This window comes from Macrobrachium nipponense, chromosome 14, assembly GCF_015104395.2.
Source record: "Macrobrachium nipponense isolate FS-2020 chromosome 14, ASM1510439v2, whole genome shotgun sequence".
NCBI classification, from domain to species: Eukaryota; Metazoa; Arthropoda; class Malacostraca; order Decapoda; family Palaemonidae; genus Macrobrachium; species Macrobrachium nipponense.
The window spans coordinates 76,279,122-76,305,121 of NC_087207.1; the positions used below are offsets into that span (position 1 = coordinate 76,279,122).

The 26,000-nt window shown below is 36.2% G+C and overlaps 1 protein-coding gene across 1 annotated transcript; it reads right to left on the reverse strand.

The window, feature by feature from the left end:
- Positions 1-258: 258 nt before the first annotated feature.
- On the reverse strand, positions 259-24,962 carry LOC135226589 (uncharacterized). The gene is given in 12 exon segments (XM_064266282.1): positions 259-2,547; positions 4,626-4,749; positions 4,752-4,903; positions 5,026-5,158; positions 6,538-6,636; positions 7,631-7,692; positions 9,263-9,425; positions 9,945-10,103; positions 17,928-18,101; positions 19,713-20,003; positions 22,263-22,569; positions 24,531-24,962. Coding segments are annotated over 12 exon segments (2,094 nt in total). The 5' UTR covers positions 24,680-24,962; the 3' UTR covers positions 259-2,266.
- Between the last annotated feature and the right edge of the window lie 1,038 nt (positions 24,963-26,000).

A 26,000-nucleotide genomic window follows, 5' to 3' on the forward strand; every position in this document is an offset into this window, starting at 1 on the left:
ACAAAGAACATGAATGAAGGAACAATGATCCAATCCTTTATACAGTACAGGTTTTAAAAATAAAGGGGGATGGCCTACTGCCAGAAATAAAAATTCCTCGTAAAGTATCCCGACATATCTTATACAAATTGCACTCATATCATGTTGCTAAACTATTTTATGATACTATCCTTCTCCCTGAGTGACAAAACCAACATTACTGCCATAGCAGATAACAGATATGCTGTATAGAGAGGCACTCGCTTAAACTGAGTGTGGTTCATGGTTTAATATTTAACATGCAATGCCAACATTTAAACTTACCTGTGACAATGCACAAATGCACTTTACATCATAAGCAAATGAAAAAGTAAAAATCTGTGCAGTTCATGATCCAGTTAGAATATTCAGTCTTTAGGTGACATGTAATACTACTAAGAAACTGAAAGAGTGGTTATTTCTACTTATCAGGTACACTATAAAAACTGCTTTCTACAATTATGAACAACAGCTGTCAATCTTGCATTAATCAATGAGCAATTAATTAGGTATTTGGCATATTAATATGTACCACTACAATGCCTCACAATTTCTATTAAGTATAATACCTTGTAATTAAAATACTATATGATAAAAAGTAACTAAAATACATCTTTACAGAAAAATAATACTCAATACCTTTTATATACTTCTTCCCTTATCATTACACTACTTTCCAAAGGCATGGCAACTTTCCAATTCCTTCCTTTCTTTGAGACATACTTTTTAGTTCTGAATTAACTGAAACTTCTTCAAACATAATACGTAACCTTTCTTCGCACAAATGTATCTTTAATACTAAAGAGTAAATGTAGCATAACAGTTACAAGTTCTGTATTTTGAATAAATACTATCAACAACAGCTTCATTTCTGCCTCTGTAATCTTCAGCTATATATTCCTAGCACAGAAATATGTCACATGAAGAAACGTAACTTCCATACACCCTTTGCTGCCTTCAAGTCTAGAACTGAACACTTGCACATAGTAATAAATAAAACATTCACAGCACATATTACTATAAACACTTTGCTTACTATCATCACAAAGACTTGGCAATATTATTGCACAGGCTAAGAGATGAATCACATGATTATTTAGAAAATCGGCCACCAATTAGCAATCACAGAATACGTACATTAGATTCACTCTGGAGTATTTCCAAATAAGACAAACCTGAATAACAAATACTATATACGTATTCAGTGTGACATAATACTACTATCATTTACAATACTAAAAACTACAGTAAACAGGACTCATTATATGAGTACTAACAATAATGTACAAATGCACATTCAAATTTAAAGTTCAGCAAATTTTAAATAATTCTGAATTAAAGATCATGACAGATTAATCATGCTTTTTCAATCATAGCAGAAAGTTTCACACTTCATCACAGGTAGTATTAATTAAATTGAAAAAAATTGGCACAAATGACACTCTTCCTATTTTTACTTTGTATTCGTAAATAATACAAAGGGTCTCTTGTATCGGTCACCCATTTAGATAAATTTTCCAAATTTGTACACACTTAAATATCACTCTCGTACAAGTACTTGGAAGGATAAAATAAATAAAATCATGGATACTTCTCTCCTCAAGTACACAATGCACAAAGGCCAATCACAATCCTAATTTCTCTATGGTTGAACCTGTTCATACCTTCATACCTGTTTCGTGGTAATTATTCTGATCTGTTTGCAGAAAATCTTCAAGGTAAAAAAAAAATATCTTCCAAGATCAAAGTCATAACATGTCCATCCAACATTAATTTATTTCTCTTCCCATCAGGTGTATGAATAAATCAAAACATACAATAACAAACATCTGGTAACCTCGATCAATACTCTAGCGCCACCAAAACTCTTTGGTGAAAAACTTTCCAAGCCTTACAACCCTTATTAAAAAGATAACACAGAAGTTCCTATTTCAAAATACATGTATGTATATATCTCCTGATAGACCTTCAGAGGAATATCATACCAAAAGAGATCCTTAACACATGCTACTGATCACTTCTAAAAATACCGGCCATCTTTACTTGTCATTTTACATGTCATGGTAACCTTTGGTTACCTAATGTCAAGTTGTCAACCTACTATAGCTGTAGTGTAAATATATAATGGAGATAAACAGCTCCACATTTAACATTAACTTTCCTTTTCACAAGTAAATCCTACTTATATCTGATGCCTTGAAAGTCTTAAATCAGAAAATGACAACTAAATAAAACAGAAAATCTCATCTTACGTAACTTCAAGTGTTGAGTCCTCCTCGCTTTGCTGGTTGTCATGACGTAGCGTTATGTTTACCATATCTAAAGGGGTGACTCCAAAAACAGCAGGCAGCATCCAAAGCATATCTGCCTCACTTTTCAGCTGGTCGTTCTCATTTTGCAACTCCTCCTGCTGTTTGTACAGTTCTAGTTTTTGCTCACGCAACTGTAGAAGTGTAGTTGCAAGTTGCAAGTTATGGCTTCTTGCAATCTCACTACTTTGTTTCAGTGACTTTATTTCTTGCTCTCGTTCTGAGGAAAAACAAAATAAGATTTAAAATTATATATAAATTACCTATACATACTAACTTAAGTCTCCTGAAAAAAAAATTACAGAAACTAATAGTACATACAGCCAATCCTTCAAGCTTTGAAGTAAAATCTCCATGGAAAGAGAAATATGTTTTATTCTGAGTAAAACTCAATTCTCCTTCCACTCTGCCTAAGCTAATTACTCTTGCAAGAACTGAGTTAATACAACATTGATCTTATGAAATATTTACGTACTTTTGCCAACCTCACGAACTGTGTCATGGCTTAAATACTTACACAACTACTTCATTACAACATACAGTATTTGTTTCCCTACAGACCCATTACTGATATTGGAGCACCCATTTTGCTTCTTACAAAACAGTCTTAAACAAAGTACTTCAAATTAAGAAGAATTACAGTGGTATGGTTGATGTGTAGAGTGCATGCTCAATGAGATCCATCATATCTCAGCTGTTTCATTTTCTGTTTCTCTACACTAATGAGCATTCTGTTCCAAATACTTTTGAGATTTTACCTTAGTGACTGCCTTTCATCTTTGCCATTGCCTTGTACTTTTCAATTCATCCTTTTTTGTACCTTAGCTTTCATAGAATGGTAACTTACACTGACTTATACTTATTGTGATTAGGTGAGAGCTGGACATATCAGATACCGAAATGAATGAGTCTGATAATTGCCTTCTTACCTTGTAAAAATAGAGTAAATTGGAAATAACATAATAAAGAAATCTGAGAATAACATAAAATAGTATAACATAACTAAGCAGAGAATAACATGAAATATGTATGACATAACTAAGCACTAAAACATTTATTGTACACCACACGTGTTGCATGCACACCTACACTTTAGACCAGGTTGTAGTTTGCTACACAGTTACTTGTATATTTTGACATGCACACAGCCATCACTGATACATGCATCGCATGTAGCTTGTAAGTATTCATAAATATAAACAATGCATGTAGGAAACAAATACAATGTGGTAGTACTTACAATCCTAGGATTCTGGACTTATTGACGAAGTTCATTTTGTTCATTTAAATGTTAAGTGAAAAGTTCAAGTAAAGTGTGTGGCCATTTTTTCTTGTTTTTTTAAAAGTTCCAACTACAAAAGCAACTGTAATGTACTTGTACTATAACATTAAATTTAGGGTTAAAATGTAATGTTCTATAAGCGAAACAATCCTCATTGCTCATCTAACAATCACATGCACAGCAATTCTGAGATGTTTGGTTAAACAAAATGCAACTGCCAGCAAATATATACTATACCTGCATTTCAGAATAGGCAGTCTCACTACAGATAATAACTGTTAATCAAACATATGAATATATTTTTTTATATGAATTTTTTTAGTGATTGGATCACAATTATTTGTTTCATTGTATGGGCTTAAAAATGCTTAAATCTGTAGTTAAAAGAAGTGTAACTGTCCATATAAGTGCAATACAGCAAAGAAAATCTTTGCTGGTTAATCTAAAAACAGTTCCTGATAATATGCTTAGGCATTTTGACTGACATGTTGTACTATATCTAATGCATCGTTGTTGATATGTTGCCTTGAGGGTATGATTTTGTGTTGTATGAAATTAATTTTCAAGACAGCATGTGTGCATCAATACATACACAAGTATCACATTACAAAACACTATGCACAAACTGGAAGTTCCCTCTCTTTCTGGTACAGGATTTTTATTGACATTTAATGCATCATAGTACTGTGCTTAATACAGTAATGTAGTGTTACACACACACACACACATATATATATATACTATATATATCAATCTCTGTAAATGTGTGCATTGGTATATATCCACAATGTGTTAATCCCATGGCATCAGAAAATTTCACTTGACTCATAAAATAAAATACGTAACTGCTGGTTTTCATATTTTACACAAGATTTTTGACCTAATTATGAATTTGTGGCATAATTTAAAATAACAGATTCTCCTAACTTATTTTTCTTATTGCTTATTTACTAGTTAATCTGTCACCTATGAACTGACCAGTCATTTCCCTTTCATAATAACTTTAGTTATCTCACCTAGCATCTTGGCCATTACACCCTCCAAAGCATCAGCCATGCTACTCATGCCACAATTAGGCCCAAGTTGTTCATCTCTCTCTTCGGCTGCATCATCATCTTCTTCCTCTTCCTCCTCCTCCTCTCCTCCTCCTCTTCTTCCTCTTCATCCTCTTCATCACCATCATGATCATCTTCTTCATTATGAGCAGGTGGTGACTGTTTAATGTGTGTTAATATGGACCGTGAATCTTCTGCAGAACACATAGGACATACCCCAGGAGGTAAATGTTTCACCCCTGCAAAATCAGAGCACAGAAATAATTCAACATACAGTTCCCACTTTTTTATCTTTCAACCATTTCACATTCTTAAATACATCAACAGTCATCTCAGTGTCAAAGTACAGAATGAAACGAACCTGGTCTTGAGCACCGAGTCTGAGATGATACAGTACACCCACAATTGCTACAATCTCCACTCCTGCCAGCAGCTGCAGCCTTCTGTCGTTCTTCTTCTGCCAGTCGCTCTCGTTGATACTCTCCAGTGATAGCCTGAAATTGGAGAAAATTCAATAAATATTTCATTTAAATGTGCTCAAGACAACAAACAACAAAACAGCTATAATTAATGAGAAAGTGGTCTCTACCAAGGAATATTCAACCCTCTTTCCAAGTACGTATTCCACAAAAATAGCTCCAGTAAGTCCAATTTTTCATTTACTATCAATGAAACAAGAACACTTCGGAATGCTGTCTATAGAATTCAGCATCTGGATCATTGTTTGGGTAACTGAAAGCACTCGCTATCTTTTCCTTTCAATGACTCCGTCGTTTTCTTCTGAACCTCTTCAACGTCTGCAAAACGTTTTCCTTTGAGGGCTTTCTTCATTCGGGGGAACAAAAAGAAGTCACAGGGAGCAAGATCGGGTGAATAGGGAGGGTGGGTAAGTGGGGTCATGCCATTCTTGGTCAGAAACTGTCTCACACTCAAGGCGGTGTGCGCTGGTGCATTGTCGTGAGACGGAAACGCCCCGACCTGTGGCAAAGTGGAGGGTGGTGGCTTCATCACGACAATGCACCAGCGCACACCGCCTTGAGTGTGAGACAGTTTCTGACCAAGAATGGCATGACCCCACTTACCCACCCTCCCTATTCACCCGATCTTGCTCCCTGTGACTTCTTTTTGTTCCCCCGAATGAAGAAAGCCCTCAAAGGAAAACGTTTGCAGACGTTTGAAGAGGTTCAGAAGAAAAACGACGGAGTCATTAAAAGCCATAACTTCACAAGAGTTCCAGAATTGCTTTCAACAGTGGAAAACACGTCTGGATAAGTGCATTGCTTCAAATGGAGAATACTTTGAAGGTGATAAGACTGTAAACATGTAACAATAACTGAATAAAATTCTATGACACAATTTCGGTTACTTTTGGGTCCCCCCTCGTATATATGGTAGTAATCCCATGGTGTCAATTTCCTTCATGTTGACAATTTTACTCTTTAGTGCCCATCTAAGTGGATTGTAACGAAAGTCACATTACAATGTCTTTAAAACAACAAAGACCTAATTACAGCCTCCACTTGAATATTCTTGAATATTTTTTAGTAACCTTACAGCTGGACGCAATTCCATTTACTTCCTAAACTAAAATAACCTGTACTTTACACTTAACATTCAATTCATATTAATACACTTAACATTTAATTTGTATTAATAAAAATCTATCATTTCTAAAGTGCTATCATCGCATAACCATGTAACTGACAATTACATAACTCCATTCAGTTGAGGTGGTACTGTATAATACTTCTAACATTATCTATGTATCTAGTTATACCTATGTAATAAAAAAAGTTACTTACTGGTACAATCCTACAACACTGTTATGCTTATTTTAAAAACAAATTACAAGATAAGCCACTGAGCAACACACCTGCAAATGCTGCTTCCCATATAAATGTCCACGTTTATTGTGAAGGGAGGTGAACAGCTGATCACATATTCTGCAGTAAAGTTCTTCACTTTCGTCATCCTGAGAAAAAAATTACATACATTAAACATACGAAAAGGGATATGAGAAAAGGGTTGGCAATGTAACCCTGAAAAGCAGTTCTTGCTATGGAATTTTAGACTTTGGTACAAAAAGAAGAAAAACAAAAAACCTTCAATGACAAGGCATAGGAACTTAACCCATTTACATGCATCATCACGTTTCCAAAGTGAGAATCTACCCAACACATTTTGTGAAGACTCAAAGGCTAAAATAAGGGCAGTTTTCCTGCAATAGATGAAATCTGAATGATGACCTCCGAATCTAAAAATCAATATTCTAAACTATTATACTGAGGCAAAAGAATGAACACAAAATATGGAAGAACGAATACAAATCAATTACAAGGAATGTATACTTGTCATGAAAATAAAATATGTACCCATATTTACATAGATTAGTGAATCCCACTAATGATCTATTAAGTGAAAAATGTGAAAAGATGAAATAAGAATAAAATATCTATTAAAGATATCAAAATATGGATTAAGAGCTTTGGGTAATCTTGCAGTTATGGGAAAACTGTCTTGGAAGTTGTTAACACCACAGACACAACAAGAGGCAGTTATCCTCTTTTGACCAAAGGCTCAAGTAGAACATGCAATATACTGCCATTGTTCTTTCTATTAGACAAAAGAATGCAGTGTCTGGGACAATTGAAATCCATGGATTTTAGCTGTATATGACTGACCAGTTGTTGCTGTTGTTTTAGTTTAAGCTGGTCTTATAGTACTAGCCTGAGCTCTTGCTCTTGGTCAGCATATGTGGGTAAAATGCTTGTGGCAAAACAATTCCTTTAACATTCCAATCTAATGTTAAATGGCAAGTTTGTGAAAAAAATTTCCCTTTACATCTGATCTTGCCTTAAAAGGAAAAATTTCAAATTGGTGACAAAAGCTCATCTATTCTGAACTAACTAGTCAAAGTCTTAGCTCTCTATGACTAAAATTTTCAGAATTAAATATTTAGTACTTACATCAATCTCATCAGTGAAATCAGATGACTCTTCTGTCGTCGTGCCTCCTTTTTTGATAACATCTGTATTAAAGTGTAAAGTAATTAAAAGACATAAATGGCCACATTTGTGATCAAGGCATTCCCCAAGTACAGCAAAGTCCTACTAAATAAAGAAGAATGAGCTTATCCGTGTTGTACAGCAAACAACTACAGTGGACCCCCTGTATTCGCGTTCTCCAGATTCGCAGACTCACACATTCGCGGATTTCTCTGGGTAACGTTTCCCCGCATTATTTGCAGAAAATTTGTGCATTCGCAGTATTTTTCTATAATAAATATCCACAAATTCCTGGTTTTTTTATGAATTTCATCATAAATTGCACTTTTTGTAATAAAACTATTAAAAAAACCAAGTATGAAAATTTTTAGTGGGTTTTTCTTGAGTTTTAACTAACAAAATAGGCTGTTTTTAGCATTTTTATAGGGGTTCCAAACATTCGCGGGTTATAACTATTCACGGGGGGGTCTGGTACACATCCCCCGAATACGGGGGGACCACTGTAGTCACTTCATGATGTCTGAGTAACCAGCTGCTTGTAAAGTTTGGGAGGTGGCACAACCCCATCTCACAGTGGGCATGGAAGAAAAGAAAAGTAAAGTAGAAATGATCTTTAGATAACAAAGTTGGCATGAACATAAACTGTCACAAAGATTATTTGAGATAATCATGGGACGAGCTGCTGATGCTAAAGAGTAACATAATAGAATGAAGGATGATGCAGAGTGGAAATGAGTATAAGACCGGGTGAAATGGAAGTCTTCTCCTCTTTAGGATACAGCATCTTATTTCAACATTTTAAAACCTTAATTTTCAGCTACTCATACAGAAAACTATAACAACCATCACCCAGCTTCTCTAGGTAAGCAGTAATCTTTAAAATTACCCCTAACATAAGTCTAAAAAACTATATTCAAGTGAAAGTAGTCTTAACCAAATAATTACTACACGGAACTCCATGACATAACCTTGAGTTGCGATAGATGCTAGTTGTTTTCCTAGATGGGGAAACCTTGAAAAGGATCACTCTAACTTGGTGACTAAATAACTTATTGTGAAAGAAACTGAGGCTTTCTTTATATTCTGTTAATTTCTTCTGCACTTGACAAGAACTATACAATTTTTTGTTTAATTGATTTTGACTATAAAAACAGTATCTAGGAAAGTAACTTAAGGTAAATAACACAAGCACTATGCATATCTAAAATATGACATCCTAAAATAAATCCTCATAAATCAAGTTATTGATCTAACTCCAAATTCTACCAATTATTTACTAGTAAGCAACACCAGATAATTACAACAATACTATACATTATTCTTAAGAAATACTATGCAAATTGTTTTTTTTTTTATAGAATACAATACATTTGACATAGAACACCAAAATACATATAGTAAAAACAAAATATATACTCATCCTCTCTACAAGGCTGTCATATATCCCAAACATAAATTTAAAAAAAAGTGAAAAATATCTAGCTTTACAAAAGTTCAATTACATATACTATAGCCAGCCATAGTCCAAACAACTTTTAAATTTTAGATTTGATGTGCTCAATCCAAAATAGCACAGCATTAAAGCATACTTACTCTTCATGCGTTTCTTTCTTAACAGAAGTTGGTAATCATGGGACTGCCTGTAAGCCTGAAGTTCATTACGATACCGGCGTTTCTCTTGCTCTGATCTTGAAATGAATGCTGCTTTTTGCTCTGCGGTCATAGATGACCACTCAGCTCCAAGGAGCTTTGTGACCTAGGATTAAAATCAATTACAAACTTTTCAATGATTTGCAAGAGATACCTCAACTTACACATAAATAGTTACAGTATAATTTTGTAGTATCCAGATTAATGCATTCAAGGCCCTGCTAGATAATGGAAACTACTATTATGAAAAAACACTATATACAAATGTAAAATGGTCATTTTAAACCCTTACTAAACCACCTTGTCAATAGCACATAATTATACATACTAAATATTCTTAGAAGCAATGAACATCATACTGTGGTACAGTATGCTTATAAACAACTCAGAACACACTGTACAGTATACTAGTGAACAAATGAAAACTGAATTTTGCCCTATATTATCTCTCTCTCTCTCTCTCTCTCTCTCTCTCTCTCTCTCTCTCTCTCTCTCTCTCTCTCTCTCTCTCTCTCTCTCTCTCTCTCTCTCTCTCTCTCTCTCTCTCATGCTCAAAAACTACAAATGTGTGGCCTCTCATCTACAAAACATTGCACATAATAATAAATTGCAAGAACATACTTACAGCTCCAAAACTAAGATCAGGTAACATTTCTTTGTAGTATTTTCTCCTTTCATTGAGAAACAGGACATAGGCTGTCAATGGGGCTTTCGGTGGTTTTGCTCCTGGTCCTGGAACTTCTGGCTTCCTTTTCCTTCCCTTAGGCCATCCACCCCTACGTTTCTGTTTGTAAATGCCACATCACTTACTGTAATTCTACAGCAATTTACAGGATGGTTAAAAAATGATCTACCTTATACAGAAAATACATTAACTACGTACTATATACACCGTTGCTTTTGCTGCTCCCTTCGATGAAAATATGGACCACACCACTGAAAACCATTTGGAAAACATAAGATAGCATTCCATAAGACAATGAAAAAATTTAAACTGCCATATAATCTGTAGTGGAATAAAAAGAGATAAGCATCCTGAGATACTGATAACCATTCTTTTGTAAAAATGTTAGTTCCATCATCTTTTGGGATGAGTAGCTTGAACATACCTTTTCATTTATATCCCTCTTCAATTTTTTCTAGCGTCAGACTGGACATTTAACAGATCCCTGCAACACTACCCCATGGTCCAACTATCTAACTCTTTCCTTGTAATTCTGAAGTTAGTTAGTTTCCTGGGCCACTGTCACTTTCAAACAATTTATTTTATTGGATCCAAATTAAATCAGCTTTATCATTCAACTTTGATTTCAACTTTCTTAAGCTATTCTGTGACACTTGCTTTCCATTGAAAAAAAAAAAAAGTTCAAGATTAAATAATTATTCTTAAATCATATAAATTATCATAATAAATTTATTATTTGGATACTTACCTACTGTTAAAGTTAGCTATACCTCTGTACCAATTATGAGTCAGCATTCCAACAAAAATCGAATGGCTGCTCAGATGACTGTCTAGTTTACCTGTTCTCCACCAGGTGTGTTTTGAATGTTTTAGCTCTTGTCAGAATTCTCCTTGACAGCCCGCTAAGTTGTGGGGAGGCTGGGTGGGATCTACTTTAACAGTAGGTAAGTATCCAAATAATAAATTTTATTAAGAAAATGGAATTTTTATAACAAAATTAATATTAATAATACTTACCTGTATAATTAATCTAGCCCTAAATCCCCAAAAACCGCACCAAAATTTACCACATTGGCAAGCCTGTTACCTCCTATTCTGTCTACCAGTTGGCAACACTGCCACTGAGAGTTACAAACCTTCCCTTAAAAATCAGTTGTGATAGGCAGATCATGGGGTAGGATGGGTGGGACTAGATAAATTATACAGGTAAGTATTATTAATATTAATTTTATTATAATAATTCCATAATAATAAACATTACCTTAACATAATTTATCTAGTCCGATTAACCACATTGAAAAGGAGGAGGGAATCTGAATAAAATTTCCCTTTCGGGCAGAATAGGAGGAACCAACCTAAACTGATTAACAGAAAACGAAGAAAAAGAATAATTAATAAAAGGACATAAAACAACAAAGAAATATAAATCATATGCTGAGTTAATAACTCAACCCAAAGTCTAAGATACTAAGTCTCCTACCACAATGCTGTCGAACTGTGGTAGTAAAGGACAAGGAGTAAGTGCATAGTCAGTCTGTCTATACAAAATTCAGGTGACCAACCAGGTGACAAGTTAGACGACATTGAGGACAGAAAGGCTGCACCCTGATCACTTCATCAAGCACTAAAACACCAAAGACACCTGCTCTCTCACGAAGATCTGGTGCCAGAGAGAGGAGCGGGTTATTGGTGGCCCTTTTCCAAAGGATGAGCGCCTGGACTGCTCGGTGACTCAAAGCTAAGCGAATATTGGGGGTGTATCAACGCAACCCAATGTCGCCAGCAGTGATATAGTTTCATGAGTGACTCCTGACTCGAGCTTTCTGGTGCCAAGAGAAAGGAGCGTGGAGTGAAAGGCTACTCAGTCCCAGAGGATGAGTGCCTGACAGTCCAAACTGGTCTCATGTTAAGCGATCACTGGAGGATGCAACAATGCAACCGATTTCGTCAACATGAAACTCAAGAGCTACTAAATGTCGCCTGATCTTGCATGAGTGTCTGACTCCGAGAAAACAGGTGAGACAAAAGTAATTGGCGAACGAGTCACCAGATGACAGCAGACGACCCATCGACTAATTCCCTGTCCAGACAGACAGTGGAAGAAGCGTGAGTCGTCAGGAGAGGCGAACCAGTGGCTAGTCGTAAGTCAGCATTGACTTTGGGAGAAGCATGAGTCGTCAGGAGAGGCGAACCAGTGGCTAGTCCTAAGTCAGCATTGACTTTGGGAGAAGCATGAGTCGTCAGGAGAGGCGAACCAGTGGCTAGTCCTAAGTCAGCATCGACTTTGGGAGAAGCGTAGTCGCCAGTGCCGACAACCCAGTGAGTGGTCCAATGTCAGACTGACAATGGAAGCAGCGTGAGTTGTCAAAGCGGCCAGTCCTTATGTCATCAACAACACCTATAAATACCTAACTGACTAATTCCCATTATAACTAAACCAAAATCTGCCCCAAAAGTTACAATGCAAAAAACAAAGAATACAAATACAACAAAAATAAGATAAGGGTAACAACCAAACATAAAACAGGAAGACTACCTAATTCTCCAGGCTCAACCTTTGACAATGACATCTATGTTTCCTAAAACCACAAAACAAAATGTTAACTTTGCCTCTTCCAGTATTAACCTTTGACAAAGATGTTCTAGGTTTCTAAAAGGATGAGAAAGATGCTCTAAGTTTAACCTATCTGATTAAGTTTTAACTGCTGCAACAGGTCAAAGAAGTTTCCTCCTCTTCCCCACTAAGGAGGTTACACTGGAATTCTTACAGGTCACTGTAAAATGTAGTCTTAACATCACCCTCAGCTCTAAGGCAGAAAGATAAAATAGCATTCCCTTTACAACAGCTTAAAGAAGGGTGCTGGCAATAAATTTGCTTATCAACTGTTGATAGTGCTAAATAAAAGGTTTCATGGTAAAATCAGATAAAGTTAGACTTGCATCTAAACTCCCGAGAGAGACTGATATAGAGATGAAGGGGCTTCGATCTCAACACCTTATAGTGCTGATCCTCAGCGAGATCTATAAGTACATGATGTAATACTGAGGAAAGTATGGAACTATAACTTTGGAAGTAGACAGTGAAAAAGTCTAATTATCTCTAAACAGAAAACACTGACATCTACAAGGTTCTAGGTGCTGAAAATTCCTCTAGAATGCACCCTCAGCAATACTCAGACCACTGCTTCTGACCCCAGGCCACGGCTGTTTTCAATTAAGGACAGAGTCTAAGATAACTTGAACATTTTCTTATTGGGAGGGGACATTCTAACATCTCCAAGCAGTTAAGGATATGCATAAGTTAATAGAAGTGCATGGAATTGTGTAGTCGAGTTGATTTCCTCTTAACGGAAGAATGAGAGACATCTACCAAGAGCATTGGAAATTCTGAAAATCATTTGCCCTAAGGCTACAGGAGACATCAAGCAATTCTTGAACTTCAATTGCTCAATAGTAGTTAGAGTAGATACAAGGGGCAGGCCTATGAGTCTGAACTGGGCCAAATTACAGGACACATCCAGTGCTCAAGCCTGAGGGTCATCAAAGAAGTAGCAATCATTTGGGTGTTCCTGTTCATCTACATGCTAGTAAGTCTAAATGAGTGCTCCTTAAATCCCACAGCAACTGCCAAATTTACGAATGTAAAAGCCATAGTAGGCAGTTTGTGCTTTCTGAATCTCCAATTGCCAAAACACAATCCTTCAATAGAATGAATGATCGAACCAATATGTTGTTCATTTCACTCAAAGCAGCAAACTTTCCACAAAGACTGTTTCTGACCAGGAATATACCTGCTAAGCATCCTGATGGTCTTTCCACTGCCCCGACATCTAAAAAGTTTTACCAAGTGTAGTGTTGACCATTCTATGTTGCATGAAAGTTAATGACACTAGTTAAAACTCTTTGTTTGTGTTACACAACAAAAGGAAAAAACCAAAACCTGGACTTAGGCTTAAGAACAAAATGGGCAATTCTTTGTTACAGAGTCCCTCCTACAGTCCTGGAGCCAGCGATGGTTCTGGATTACTTACAAATTTAAATTAATATTATTTGTAAGTCATAATTCTTATGCCAAAACTGTACAATAATTGAGCATGATTATCTGAAAAAATCCTCAGTGATGCCATGCTTCCTAAAAAGGAAAAGCCCTTACCATATAGGAAGTTTCCTTCAGGCCTGAAATTCTTCAAGAAGCACGTGCCTATTCATCTTTGATCAACAAGCATGCATAATTAAGCATCATCCCCATATCACTAGATAAGAATGGGAATATATCGAATTAAAAATATAAGGCATAGAAATTGGGCCAAAAGAAGCAACCGGTCCTTGGCCTTTGGAATACTGTTGACAGAGTTGGCCAACTTGAAACATTGATTCAGCAGAAGAGTGTCTTGTTCCTAAGTCGACACCATCCATCAATGGGCAACAAAGTCCCTGACAAAACTTATACACTAACCCAAACAAAGTGCACAGAACAGCAAACCTTCTTGTAAATACATCTTGAAGGAACTTGGTAAGTGGAATACATTCTGTATGTGTACCACAAGACTGACCGTTCTTTGAATAGGCTCTAAAACCATACTAGAAAACCAAAAAGTATGTGGGTAGACACTTCCTGTTATTAATTCTCAAAATGTCCAAGAGTATCTCCAATTGCTTATGGAGCTCGTCTCAGAGAAATACCACTTGGACCATCATTCCCTCTATATACAACCTCTTACTAAAAAGAAAGAGACCTATGAGAGATTTCTACTGAAGACGACAAAGGAAGCTATAAGAGGGAGATTAATCCAGTGGAGGACAACCAAAAAAGAATCATAACTCCCCTTCACCGTCTCCACCATGTAAGGTACTGGTCCCAAGTCTCTCTATGCATGTCAGGAGGTTGCAACTGTCCATATCCCCAAAAGTTATAAAACAAGACTACCAATGGATACTCCCTTATCGCCTTAATCAAAGCTGCATAATCAGACAGGAAGCGAAAGTGTTCTCACTTCTTCCAAACTGAGTACTATAACCTGAGGACATTACCCTGCAACATCAGAAATGAGTTAACTCTCTTCCTCGCTAAACTCCCACTGGTGCCAAACCCTTAAAGCTGGCTTCACAAACTCGCTGGGTTGGTGCCTCCACTTCTCTAAGCTGACACAGAGACGAGACAACGTAGCTATTGAGTAAAAGGTAACAACTCAACAAGCTAGACTGAAACTCCACTGGCATGTCTGTCAGTCTCGAGTTCGTTTCCTCACAGGAAAGAGAAAGAAACCAAACCTCCTACTAAAGAGGGTTAAAGCAACAATAAGTGTTTGTATCCCAAGAGGTGGTCTTCGGCTCTCTGCAACTTTCTAAGAAACAATACAACAAGCCAAGGCGGACCTAAAGGGAGATTTGTGCATCCAAGTACGAGAAAAGTTACAATATGCACTCTAATAGGAGAAAGCATTGGTTCTCTTCTCCAATATTTAGAGGGTGCCGAAATATGCTAAGACAAGCAAGACATATTCTCTATGTGGCCTCTTTCCTCAAATAAATGAGGATACAGCGAAGCATAGTTTTGTAACAAATGCCGACCTGACCAAATGAGTTCCTACAACTCCATTTCAAACTCTTCTTCCACCAGCGGGCAACAGGAGGAGACAGCTGCTGACAGGAGGTAAACAAAAGAGCTTAGAGGATTGCTCTTTCTTCGCAACCCTTGGTGACATAAAGCGACACTTGTCGATAGGAGGCGACAGCAGCCGAGGGCTGCATCACATCCACCAAGACTCTATGAATGGAAGACAGCCTTAAGCAACTCAGGACTTGGCTAAGTCTGCACGAGTCAACTATGTTTACATGAGTCAACAATGTCCGCACAAGTCAACTGAGAGAAAGAAAATGAGGTGCAAGAAAATGGGAAAGATTGGGAGGTGGTGGCAGAGGAGTTACAACAACTTTCCTGCCTTGTCCAAAAGCAAACGTATATAGTACTTGAAAGCATTCCTATACGACACATTGTTAGAAAGAGCTGAAGCTAGAATAATATCTAACTTGGAGAAAACCTTAGATACTATAGACAGTGAAGACTTGAAAGAGAAACATTAATCGAGGCAGTAGTAAGAGATTTGCAGATAGCCAAAGAAAAAGCTGGCAAAGAACGAACACAAGCATTATGAAGAGAGAAGAAGAGTCTAGCAGACGAGAATTTAGAATAACCCAAACATGAGAGATCAGATAAACAGTTGACTGAGTCGACAAAATATCGTAACATGCAAAACTCACCAGACACATTATCATCTCAATAAAATTGCCTATACCCACATTATTAATCCTATGCAAACTAAAACCCCAAACCAGGTGCTGATGACGGCAGAATGCGCCCACACAGCGAGGATCAAAGTTTACCAAAATGGTCCCTACGCCAATGCCCCAAATGAGATTTAGACCATGAAAAAGGCGAAGTAGGTATTGGTGGGCACAGAACCCCATCGTCCCGAGATCCAACCCGGTTCCCTGGCAGCGTACACTAGCGTCACAGGGCAGTCCTAGGCTTGGGCTACGTACAGGTGAGGGCACCAACACCTTACTTATAAAAGGGGAACGCAAGGAGCACATACAATGGAGGGATTCGGAACGTTCTCATCACGAACTCAGTTCAACTTGTATCGGAACTAAAAATACGTTTAATGTCATGTTCTAATTTCTCGATAAACTTTTCCTGAACTGAATGGGGAGCAGAAGGCGGAGCTAGAAAGGAAGTCAATATTAGCACTACCAAAATGCCTAGTCTGAGTAGGGATAGCTGCAGATGAAGGGACACTAAATAGGATAGAACTGACAGGTTTAAGTCCTCACCTAACTAACTGTTTTTGCAATCTATCAGTTCCCTTCTTTCCTATATCTGACATATTTCTGATCAATTCCCTACATTCTTCACATTTAGTTCCAAGATCACACTCTGTATCCTTGCAAACAGTACAAACCTAATGTTAATCTACTTCAAATTCCAACACCCTGCTTACACCTTACACCAAAATCATTCCTACATAACTAGATTTTATTGGTTTTGCTTCCAGTGAAAGGTATCCTAGGAAAATGAAATTACAATATACTGTAAACAGGTGTAAAACAGTCAAACTTCATAGAATACCAACAATCGCCTAAGCCCAATGGTGGCAAGGAGAATTCTGACAAGAGCTAAAACATTTGAAACACACCTGGTGGAGAACAGGTAAACTAGACAGTCATCTGGGCAGCCATTCGATTTTTTGCTTGAATGCTGACTCGCCTAATCAGCGCAGAGATATAGCTAACTTTAACATTAGGTAAGATTCATACCAAATAGTAATTTTGTAACTAATGCACTCTCAGTGTTGGGGCTAGTTTCACCTTTGCTGTTTACCTAATTCTAACTAGATAGTTTAAAATTCACTAAACAATTTACTGATGTAAACTATACAAGTTTCCCAATACCAGTTCATAAGACAATGGAAGCTATCAACATTGGTTATTGCCATGGGGTGTAGAGTAAATTTTCTCTTCTCTGCAAGTGCACAATTAGGTCCCAATGGTACCAGTTAAGTGGGATTTTACTCTAATAATAATGAAGATACTGAGTAAATATCAATAATTTTACAGTACTGCAGAGTCTGGCTAGGCACAGGTAGTCTATGGCAACACCCACCATCTACCAAATACCTCAACTTGGCATACAAGATGTTAGTGTGCATTTTTTTTTTTTTTTTAATGGGGGTTTTATATTCCATCAATTACGATAATTCATCTCTACGGTCGAAAAGAACATGAAAAAGATCACCAAAGAGCAAAGTAACCTAAGGCTTATCATTTGACAACTGAAACAAATAAATCCTTCATCAAATTATCTTAAGTGACAAGACGACTTCAGTTAAAGTTGACATAACGTTAACTACAGACAAGGCTCACCTTTATAGCAGTGGGAGAAGCTGATGGGCATCGTGAAGCAGAGCCCCGTGGTGGTATAAAAGGTGGTGTCACAGTAGGAGCTTCTGAAGCAGATTCTGTTGAGGACTCGACTGGCTCATCTACTGATGACCCCATACCACTCGTTTCTCCATCAGTGTCAATCCTCTGGGGCACCTTAAGCATAAATAAACAAAATTAACTCTTTGAGGTACAGTAATGCTGTGCTCTGCATGCAGTAATATAAAAAGGAACATGACTTGAAGCATATCTGCTTTCATACTTTGTCAATGAACTCAGATACCTGAAACATCATGTTATCCATTAAGTATATACCTTATGGTTTACAAAGTAAACAAATACCATTCCTGACATTTGGCTACTATTAAAGAATGACATAAGCTATGTACAACTTACAACAAAATGCCTCCTCCCCTTGGGTTGTTAAGACATCTTATTCCCCTCCTGGATACTATGGTACCATAAGAGAAAAGCTAAACTCTATACTAAACTTACTTTAATCCTGTGCCTACATCCTAAACCTTCCTTCAACTCTATTTTGCACCGAAGTTAGATAAATCAAATTTCCTTTTCTTTTGTTGTCTAGTAATTGAAATTTTGGGTTCTTGACATAATTTTAGCAATTTTTCAGTCTACCTTTCTTATAATAATTATTTTTCTTCCATTAAGATAACCATTTCCTGTACATTTAGTTCTAATGTACAAGTATAAGTTTGTGACAAACTTTCAAGTAGCACAGTTTACTTATTAAGCAATTAGGAAAAGCTATTATGTATCTATTCATTATGCTACATTTATGGATTTAGTATACTTTATTATGAGAATAAAATTAAAAGTTCTGTAGTTCTTGGTTATACCCTGTATAGTGAATAACACATACAGTGTATACTAATACTATAAAGTATAATTCTTTACAATATACATAAAAAAGGAACGAATTCCCAAATATAAATAATACATCTACAAAAAAAATGCAAAATTGACAGTATAACACTGATTACCTATGTCCTTTAAATACTACAATTCTTGACCTACTCTGGCTAAAGCTCAATATTGGTCATGTTAAGTGGAAGCTAATGTATTAAAATGTTAGTTCACAAGATACAAAAATACGCTGTGTCCGAAAAGTCATGGAGCAGTTCAAAATACTTGTAGCTTCATAATTATATGTACTATATGATAGAATTTGTCTGTAAAAAGGATATGAAAGCTTGATGTCTCGTTTTTCTGTTCTTCTTAAATTTTATTTATGATTTGTTTTTATCAAATATTTATAGCAGTTTCTTAAACTTAAAAAAAAAAGACTTACTTTTCAAACTGCTGTTGACACAAGGCTTCACTAGCAGAGAAAGTAAGCTGCCTTCTTTGGTTGACTAAGCTAAAATGTACTGTCACTGTCAAAAGGTTTACAACCCATTGCAATAAAGAAGCATTATACAGGAATTGCATGCCAAGGTGGATTAAGATATTTAAGGAAATTGGTTGTCATTGTTAACAACATAGCTGGCTACACTAACACCAGAGACAAAATAATCCACCACCCTCATACCTAAATACGTCCTTTACACATTCATAGCTCATAACTGATGGTCAGTCGGAGTACAGCAAAACAACTTGACTTCTGTGTGGAGAAGGGTTTTTTCTAGCCACTCACCCAACTAGCACCAATTAATTACCTTGCTACAAAAGTTTTTTACTGATTCCAGCTTGTGCTGATGAATACTCCTACATAAAATGCAATGCTTTGGATTCCTGAGGAACACATACCTTTCTAAAGTTTTTCCTGGCAGCAGCTCCTTCTCTTTGCTTTGCTCCTCTATAGCTCCTTGGTTGTGTTGGCCAGCGAAGAGAAGGCCCAACAAACGACTCTTCACAAGGATCATCTTCATCAATAGATGACTTGGAGCAAGCAGACAACTTCAGTCTGACAGGCACAGGTGTACATGACTCCTGCTGAACCGGCATAGATACATATTCTGTAGCATAGTTAACTTTCTTCAGCTCACAAGCAGTGTTTTTAATCAGTAGATCAGGCTGGTAATTTTTGGAAGACTGAATCTGTGGGATAAGGAATAATTGTATTTAATTCTGAAAAGATTTTTAAGCCATTAAATTCTGAAATACTATCAAACCAATTCATGTTATCAGATTTTAATAAAAGATTCAAATAAGCCAATCAAACAATGAGTAGGCTCAATAAGAATTGAAAATAAAAAAAACTGAAAATGCAAAAGAAAGTAAGATTATACATTAGTACAATCTGTATTACTCCACATAACTATGATACCTATATGTAATATAGGAACTGTATATAAAATTAATGATATATAGAAGAATTTCTTGATTTGAAAATAATCTTAAAGATACATATCTGGAGTCTATAGGAAACAGTGGGAAACAAAATATAATGGACATTACAGTCCTCTATGCAGACTGTATCATTGACTTTATTACTGAAATTTAGGCTGTCAAGTCAAGCAATGGGGAACTTTGGTCACTCAGCACTTAATACAGTGAAAAACGGAGTTGTTGGACAGCAAGGTAGAAATCTAGAAAATCAAGATGAAGCACATTTCTCTAAAGGTAAGAGGTTGAATGTTAAGACTGAAAAAAGGAAGCTCTAAGAAAGGTAAAGTAAAAAGCTAAAACATGTGTAGTACTAGGAGCCACAGGGATGCTGCAAACACACTTTAGTAATGCCTCCCTTTAGAAATATGCATGACAGAGTCAAATCCAAACCATTTTGCCTTTGCATCCTGATTTACTTACATTTAAATGGTACAGTTTTAAGTATCAGTGACTCTTCTCTAAGTTTTAGGTGTAACTTTGATAGGATATTAACTTTTGGGAAGCATATACAGTATTAAACACTGCTTCCTCTGTTTCTCAAAAGGTTGGTATCCAGCAGAAACGTTTTCAAACATTTCATGATGAAGCCATTACATCTTAGTGTTGTAATGTTGTAACTTTTCTTCTTCCTTGTTTGGAGCAGAGCTGTTCTTTAGTGTAATCTCTGTGTTCTGACTCTCATCTCAAACTCATAGATAGTTATGTTATCAGTCAAGTTTATTTTCCCAGCCAACCTGACTTAGTTATTTTGCTTGTAATGATATGCAAGCTACTGCTGCAATATGTCGTTCTCTAGTATTAAGTTTAATATGTACTACTCAGTTTGCTAAGAGTTATATTTTGGCTACAATTAAAATGGGCTATAAACAGTGCAGCTGTGAATCCTCTGACCTCCAAAAGTTTAAGAGAGGAGCAATTTCATTCCTGTTTTCTACTGTTATCTCCTGAATTAATGTGTATCAGTCTTATTTTTTATTCCCTCATATTCATTTATTTATCACCTTTTCCAATAAGTAACTAGTCTCTCTCTTCTGGCTGGTTTCCCTTTAGTCCTCCTCTTGGGTTTATAATCTGCTAACTCTATTAATTAGGGGTTTCAGGTGAGATTTAAGGAAAATAAAAAATGTTATATATATCAATACCTAATGAAATAAAACACCAAACTAGTACTCCTAATGAGTCTAATAACCTCGAGTTGATTAAGTAAAGTAGGAAAAAGAACCACAGAAAATGCAGGAAAGAATTAGAAATATGAAAAAAAAACCATGGTTATAAGAGGCTGATTACCAACTGCAAGCCTGCTAGCATGAAATGCCCAACACTTTTAATGAGTTGAAATGGGAAGCTTCCCCTTTCTCACATTCACCCATCTGTTAGTATTTTTTTCATCTCTTATTCATTAAAGTATTTGGTTTATTTCATACCACATTAAACAACCAGCAGCCTATACTTTACTGGGATAAGCCATTAGTGCTCGTACTGCATACAGAAAACAAGGGCCTTTTCTTACCCCAGGTAGTGAATGTGACAAAATGGGATACAGTACACTACAGAACTTTTCATTTAATAGGTACGACTATATTTTCTTTTCAGACAAAATTTTAGTATGAACAGAATAGGATTTCTTAATGCATTGTTCATTAGCATTGCCATATACAGTCAGAAAGGACAATATATGAGAGAAAGTCAAGACAGTATGTCCCAACCTTAAGGATGCTTCATACAGTTCCAAAGTTTAAACCGTGCCATCCTCATTCTCTGAACTCATATAGGACCCGTAACTGTACGGCCTTCTGAAATCCAAATGATAAAGGATGTGATGCAATGGTTTACTGTATAGGTGTATTGTACATATCCAATATGCAGTACTTCAGATGTTGAGAGAGAGAGAGAGAGAGAGAGAGAGAGAGAGAGAGAGAGAGAGAGAGAGAGAGAGAGAGAGAGAGAGAGTTAGTTAGTTCTACTAACCAATGGTGGGTCAGGTGATGGGATGTCTGAAGGAACTGGAATAAGCTGTGATGTCTCATCTAAAAGAAGCAGAGATTCACTATCTTGCTGTTCACTTTGCACACTGCTATCCTGCAATACCTGAGCATTTCCCAGCAGGGTTTTGTCACCATCAGCTTCTGTGAGGACCTGAACATTCTGTATTAATGTATCTGTGCCATCTTCTTCTGTCAGTATGTGAGCTTCGCCAAATATGCTAGAACCATCAGCTTGTCCATCATGAAGGCTTAACTGGATGGTGTCACCAACAACCCAGAGAGGATCTTCACTGGAAATGAAATGAAAGAAATTATATAATAAGAATCAACATGCAAATTTACTTGAGACTTTATATTTGTTTAAGAGACAATAACATTTCCCAAGTACCCATAATAGGATACAGCATAATCCAATAGGATTCAGCATACAGCCATTAAATATGTTAATTTGCTAATTTGGACATGAATGGTAGCACAACCAATATGCTACTGTACATTATATACATTCCACTACTCTTGTCAATGGTAGCATGACCATTAAGCTACTGTACATTACCTATAAGCATTCCACTACTCTGCCAGTCTATTTAGTATATGAGGATCACAGAAGCACAATTAATCCTCTACTAGTATCAAGAAGCACTGAACTATTATTAATATTTATATATATTAGCAGAGTACTTTTACTCCTACTGAAATTCTCATGGATAGCTTGCCTTGTTGCTGACAGTATGAGAACAGCTTATAAAGGGAAGGGAGCTGTAATCTCTTGCATCTAGCCTAACCTAACCCAACCTAAGTTTATGAAATATACAGTTCACCTACCTGGCAAGAAATTAATTTGTAATAAAACAAATATGGAAGAAAAAGAAACAAAATGCTTGAAAACTACAAATATGTACCTGATATGAGATACATTGCAGGGTGAAGAAACGTGATAATAATATGAGCAGAAATAAAACTGAAAGTAAGACTGTGGGATACAAAAACCAGATATGAAGTGCTCAAAAGGATGCCCATGACCCTCACAATGGTATTGATCACGCCTTACGATGAAAACAAAGACAAAAGCAAACAAAGAAATGAATCTTATACTCATCCAACAATCACTCAATGGCAGTAAATGAAATAGTGTAACAAGATGTCTACGCTTACAACAACCAGGAAAAATGTGGATGGTGACATATTCTAAGGGGTATTCCCTGACTCACTCCCACCATAAACACCAGTTAACGACCTTGTTACCAAGTTCAACGACCACTCCAACTCATGTTGGTTTGTATTTCCACAGGTTGTATTGGTTTGTATTTCCACAGGAACAAATGCACCCTTACATAGCCTAATAGTAGGTGGTACTACCTAATACAGTAAGCCAGACTAACTTTGTATAATCTTTATGGTAGATCTTACTTTCAAGTTACATACCTAGTAAGTACTGTAACCTGGCCTAGATAAAGGTGTGAAATATAATCTTCTTCAGAACTGCTAGGTAACCTTTCCTATAAATGTTTCCTAAGAATTATTTGACTAAAAATAAGAAGCAACAGCCTATTTTCAGTACCCTCTATTTAAATCTTAAAATTTGGCCTTAATTTCTAACTTTGGAGAAAATAGGTATATACTAGACTGTGCTAGCACACTAGGACTGAGCCTGGGCTTAGAGTAAGGTGTACATTTTTGCTTTAATAGCACGTACCAGACCCAGTTGCAGAAACACCATGTTTAGTGATTGCCCCATAGGCATGAATGCTGAATCTCTAACAAGTTGTCTAAAATAAATGTCACTAACAGTATCCTAATTGCAATATTGTTATCAAGCATAAGAAGAAGAACTGAACATTGAGAGAAAAAAAGGAAAAAACGACCTTGGTATTACTAGGTATGATTAAAAAAAAAAAACTACCTAACCTAATGTTCCAATTAAAATTGAATGTCTAAAATATTACATCTAAGACTTATGTAGGGAAAACAGCCAGTCTAAATCTTGAAACTAACTGCCGAATAAAAGCATTGGAATAATACATAAAAATAGGTAAATTAATGAAACAAATAGGTATAAGGGTAACATTAGTTTTTCGATTGCCTTGACCAGTAGCAGTACGCTAACCAAGGCTACCTTTAGAGCATCTTAAAATTCAAAGAATGAAATTTGCATATAAGTAAAACCATGATACACGAGTGACACGGAATGGTAAAAAATCAACATACAAAAAAAGTGGGACATTGCCTTAAAAGCCTAAGCTTATCTTACTTCTCATTGACACTGGCAGCTTCAAGGGTCCCAGTCAGCTGTTCTTGGTCTTGTTCATGCTGTTGATCAGCTGCACTACAGAACAAAAGAAGAGGCCCTCCAGTCTGTAGATCGCTTAAAATAATGGATGTTCCTTCCACACCCTCCATTAACGAAAGCCACAAGGAAAAAAACAAACAATATACGAAGGTTAATCGACTTAGGTCAGCAGACGGATGTATCGTTCGCAATGGTAACGCTAACCTTGGGTACGACTCTTACGACTGTGCTCTACATTCCTCTTTAGTTTTTATATCCCGCGTTTTAAGATTAATTTATATGGACCGTATGCAACTGATTACAGCATCTTTAAACGTAAATAGTTAAAAGATAATCCTAGTTTCGAAGAGATATCTGTGTCCGACAACATCGTTCACCTTCCGTGGAGAAGTTCTGATAATATAATTGTCTTATGGTGGTTAAGACCATTATTTTTACACTCTATAATTTCAATTATATTAATTTTATTCAAATGTAATATTTATATATCATATTAAATAAATCAATGAAGACACAAATGATCATGGCGGGTTTTCTTTTACAAATCAAAGCGAACAGTCCCAATACAAACAATGACCATGAAATTTTGAGGGACACTGCAATGGTCTGTCTTCTGATTAACGCTTCTCCTATTTCATCGATGGATTCCTACCAGATTCATTTTCTGATGACTTTAATAAAATACGGAATACAACATATAATTTCTTAACACATACACAAGTAATTTTTCAAATTTGGTAACAAGACGAGAAGGGTTTCCACAATAGCAAAATATTGTTCATATAACTCACCCTGTTCGAGGTTTGTAATATACAAATTCTTTGCAGGATAACATAACCTATATTTTCCGTAGACAAGACAGACACCAAAAGTAAAATCATAAATTGAAATACTATATGGGGTCCTGAACTAACTTTTTGACGCGTTGTAAATTTGTTTTTGTTCATTGTTAAGAAATCTTTTTAACAGAATATATAATATAGGTATATCAAGCAGCAGATGCATCAAAGAAATAGTAAATTTTAAATAAATTTATCAACCTAAATGGCCTGATAACACGAAGCCAAAATATGACGAGGAAAACTTGAAACACGGAGTTCTCCACCAATAAAAAAAATAGAATTTATCAGACGATTGACATTAATCCACCCTCAAAGATTTCATAGTATACCATGCAACAAAAATGCAATTGGACCCGCCAATATCTACGAAGCATACATACACACAATCACACACACAAATATAAATATATATATCAAAATATATACATGAATATTTTATAATGTACACAGCTACAGTATATACATACAAGCATGCATACATACATAATACATACAGTACACAGACCTAGACATCTAGACACATTACTAAAACCTGCCGTCTAATTCCCTGCGGTGCGGTGCCTTCTATCTTTGTTGTCGTTTAAATGTG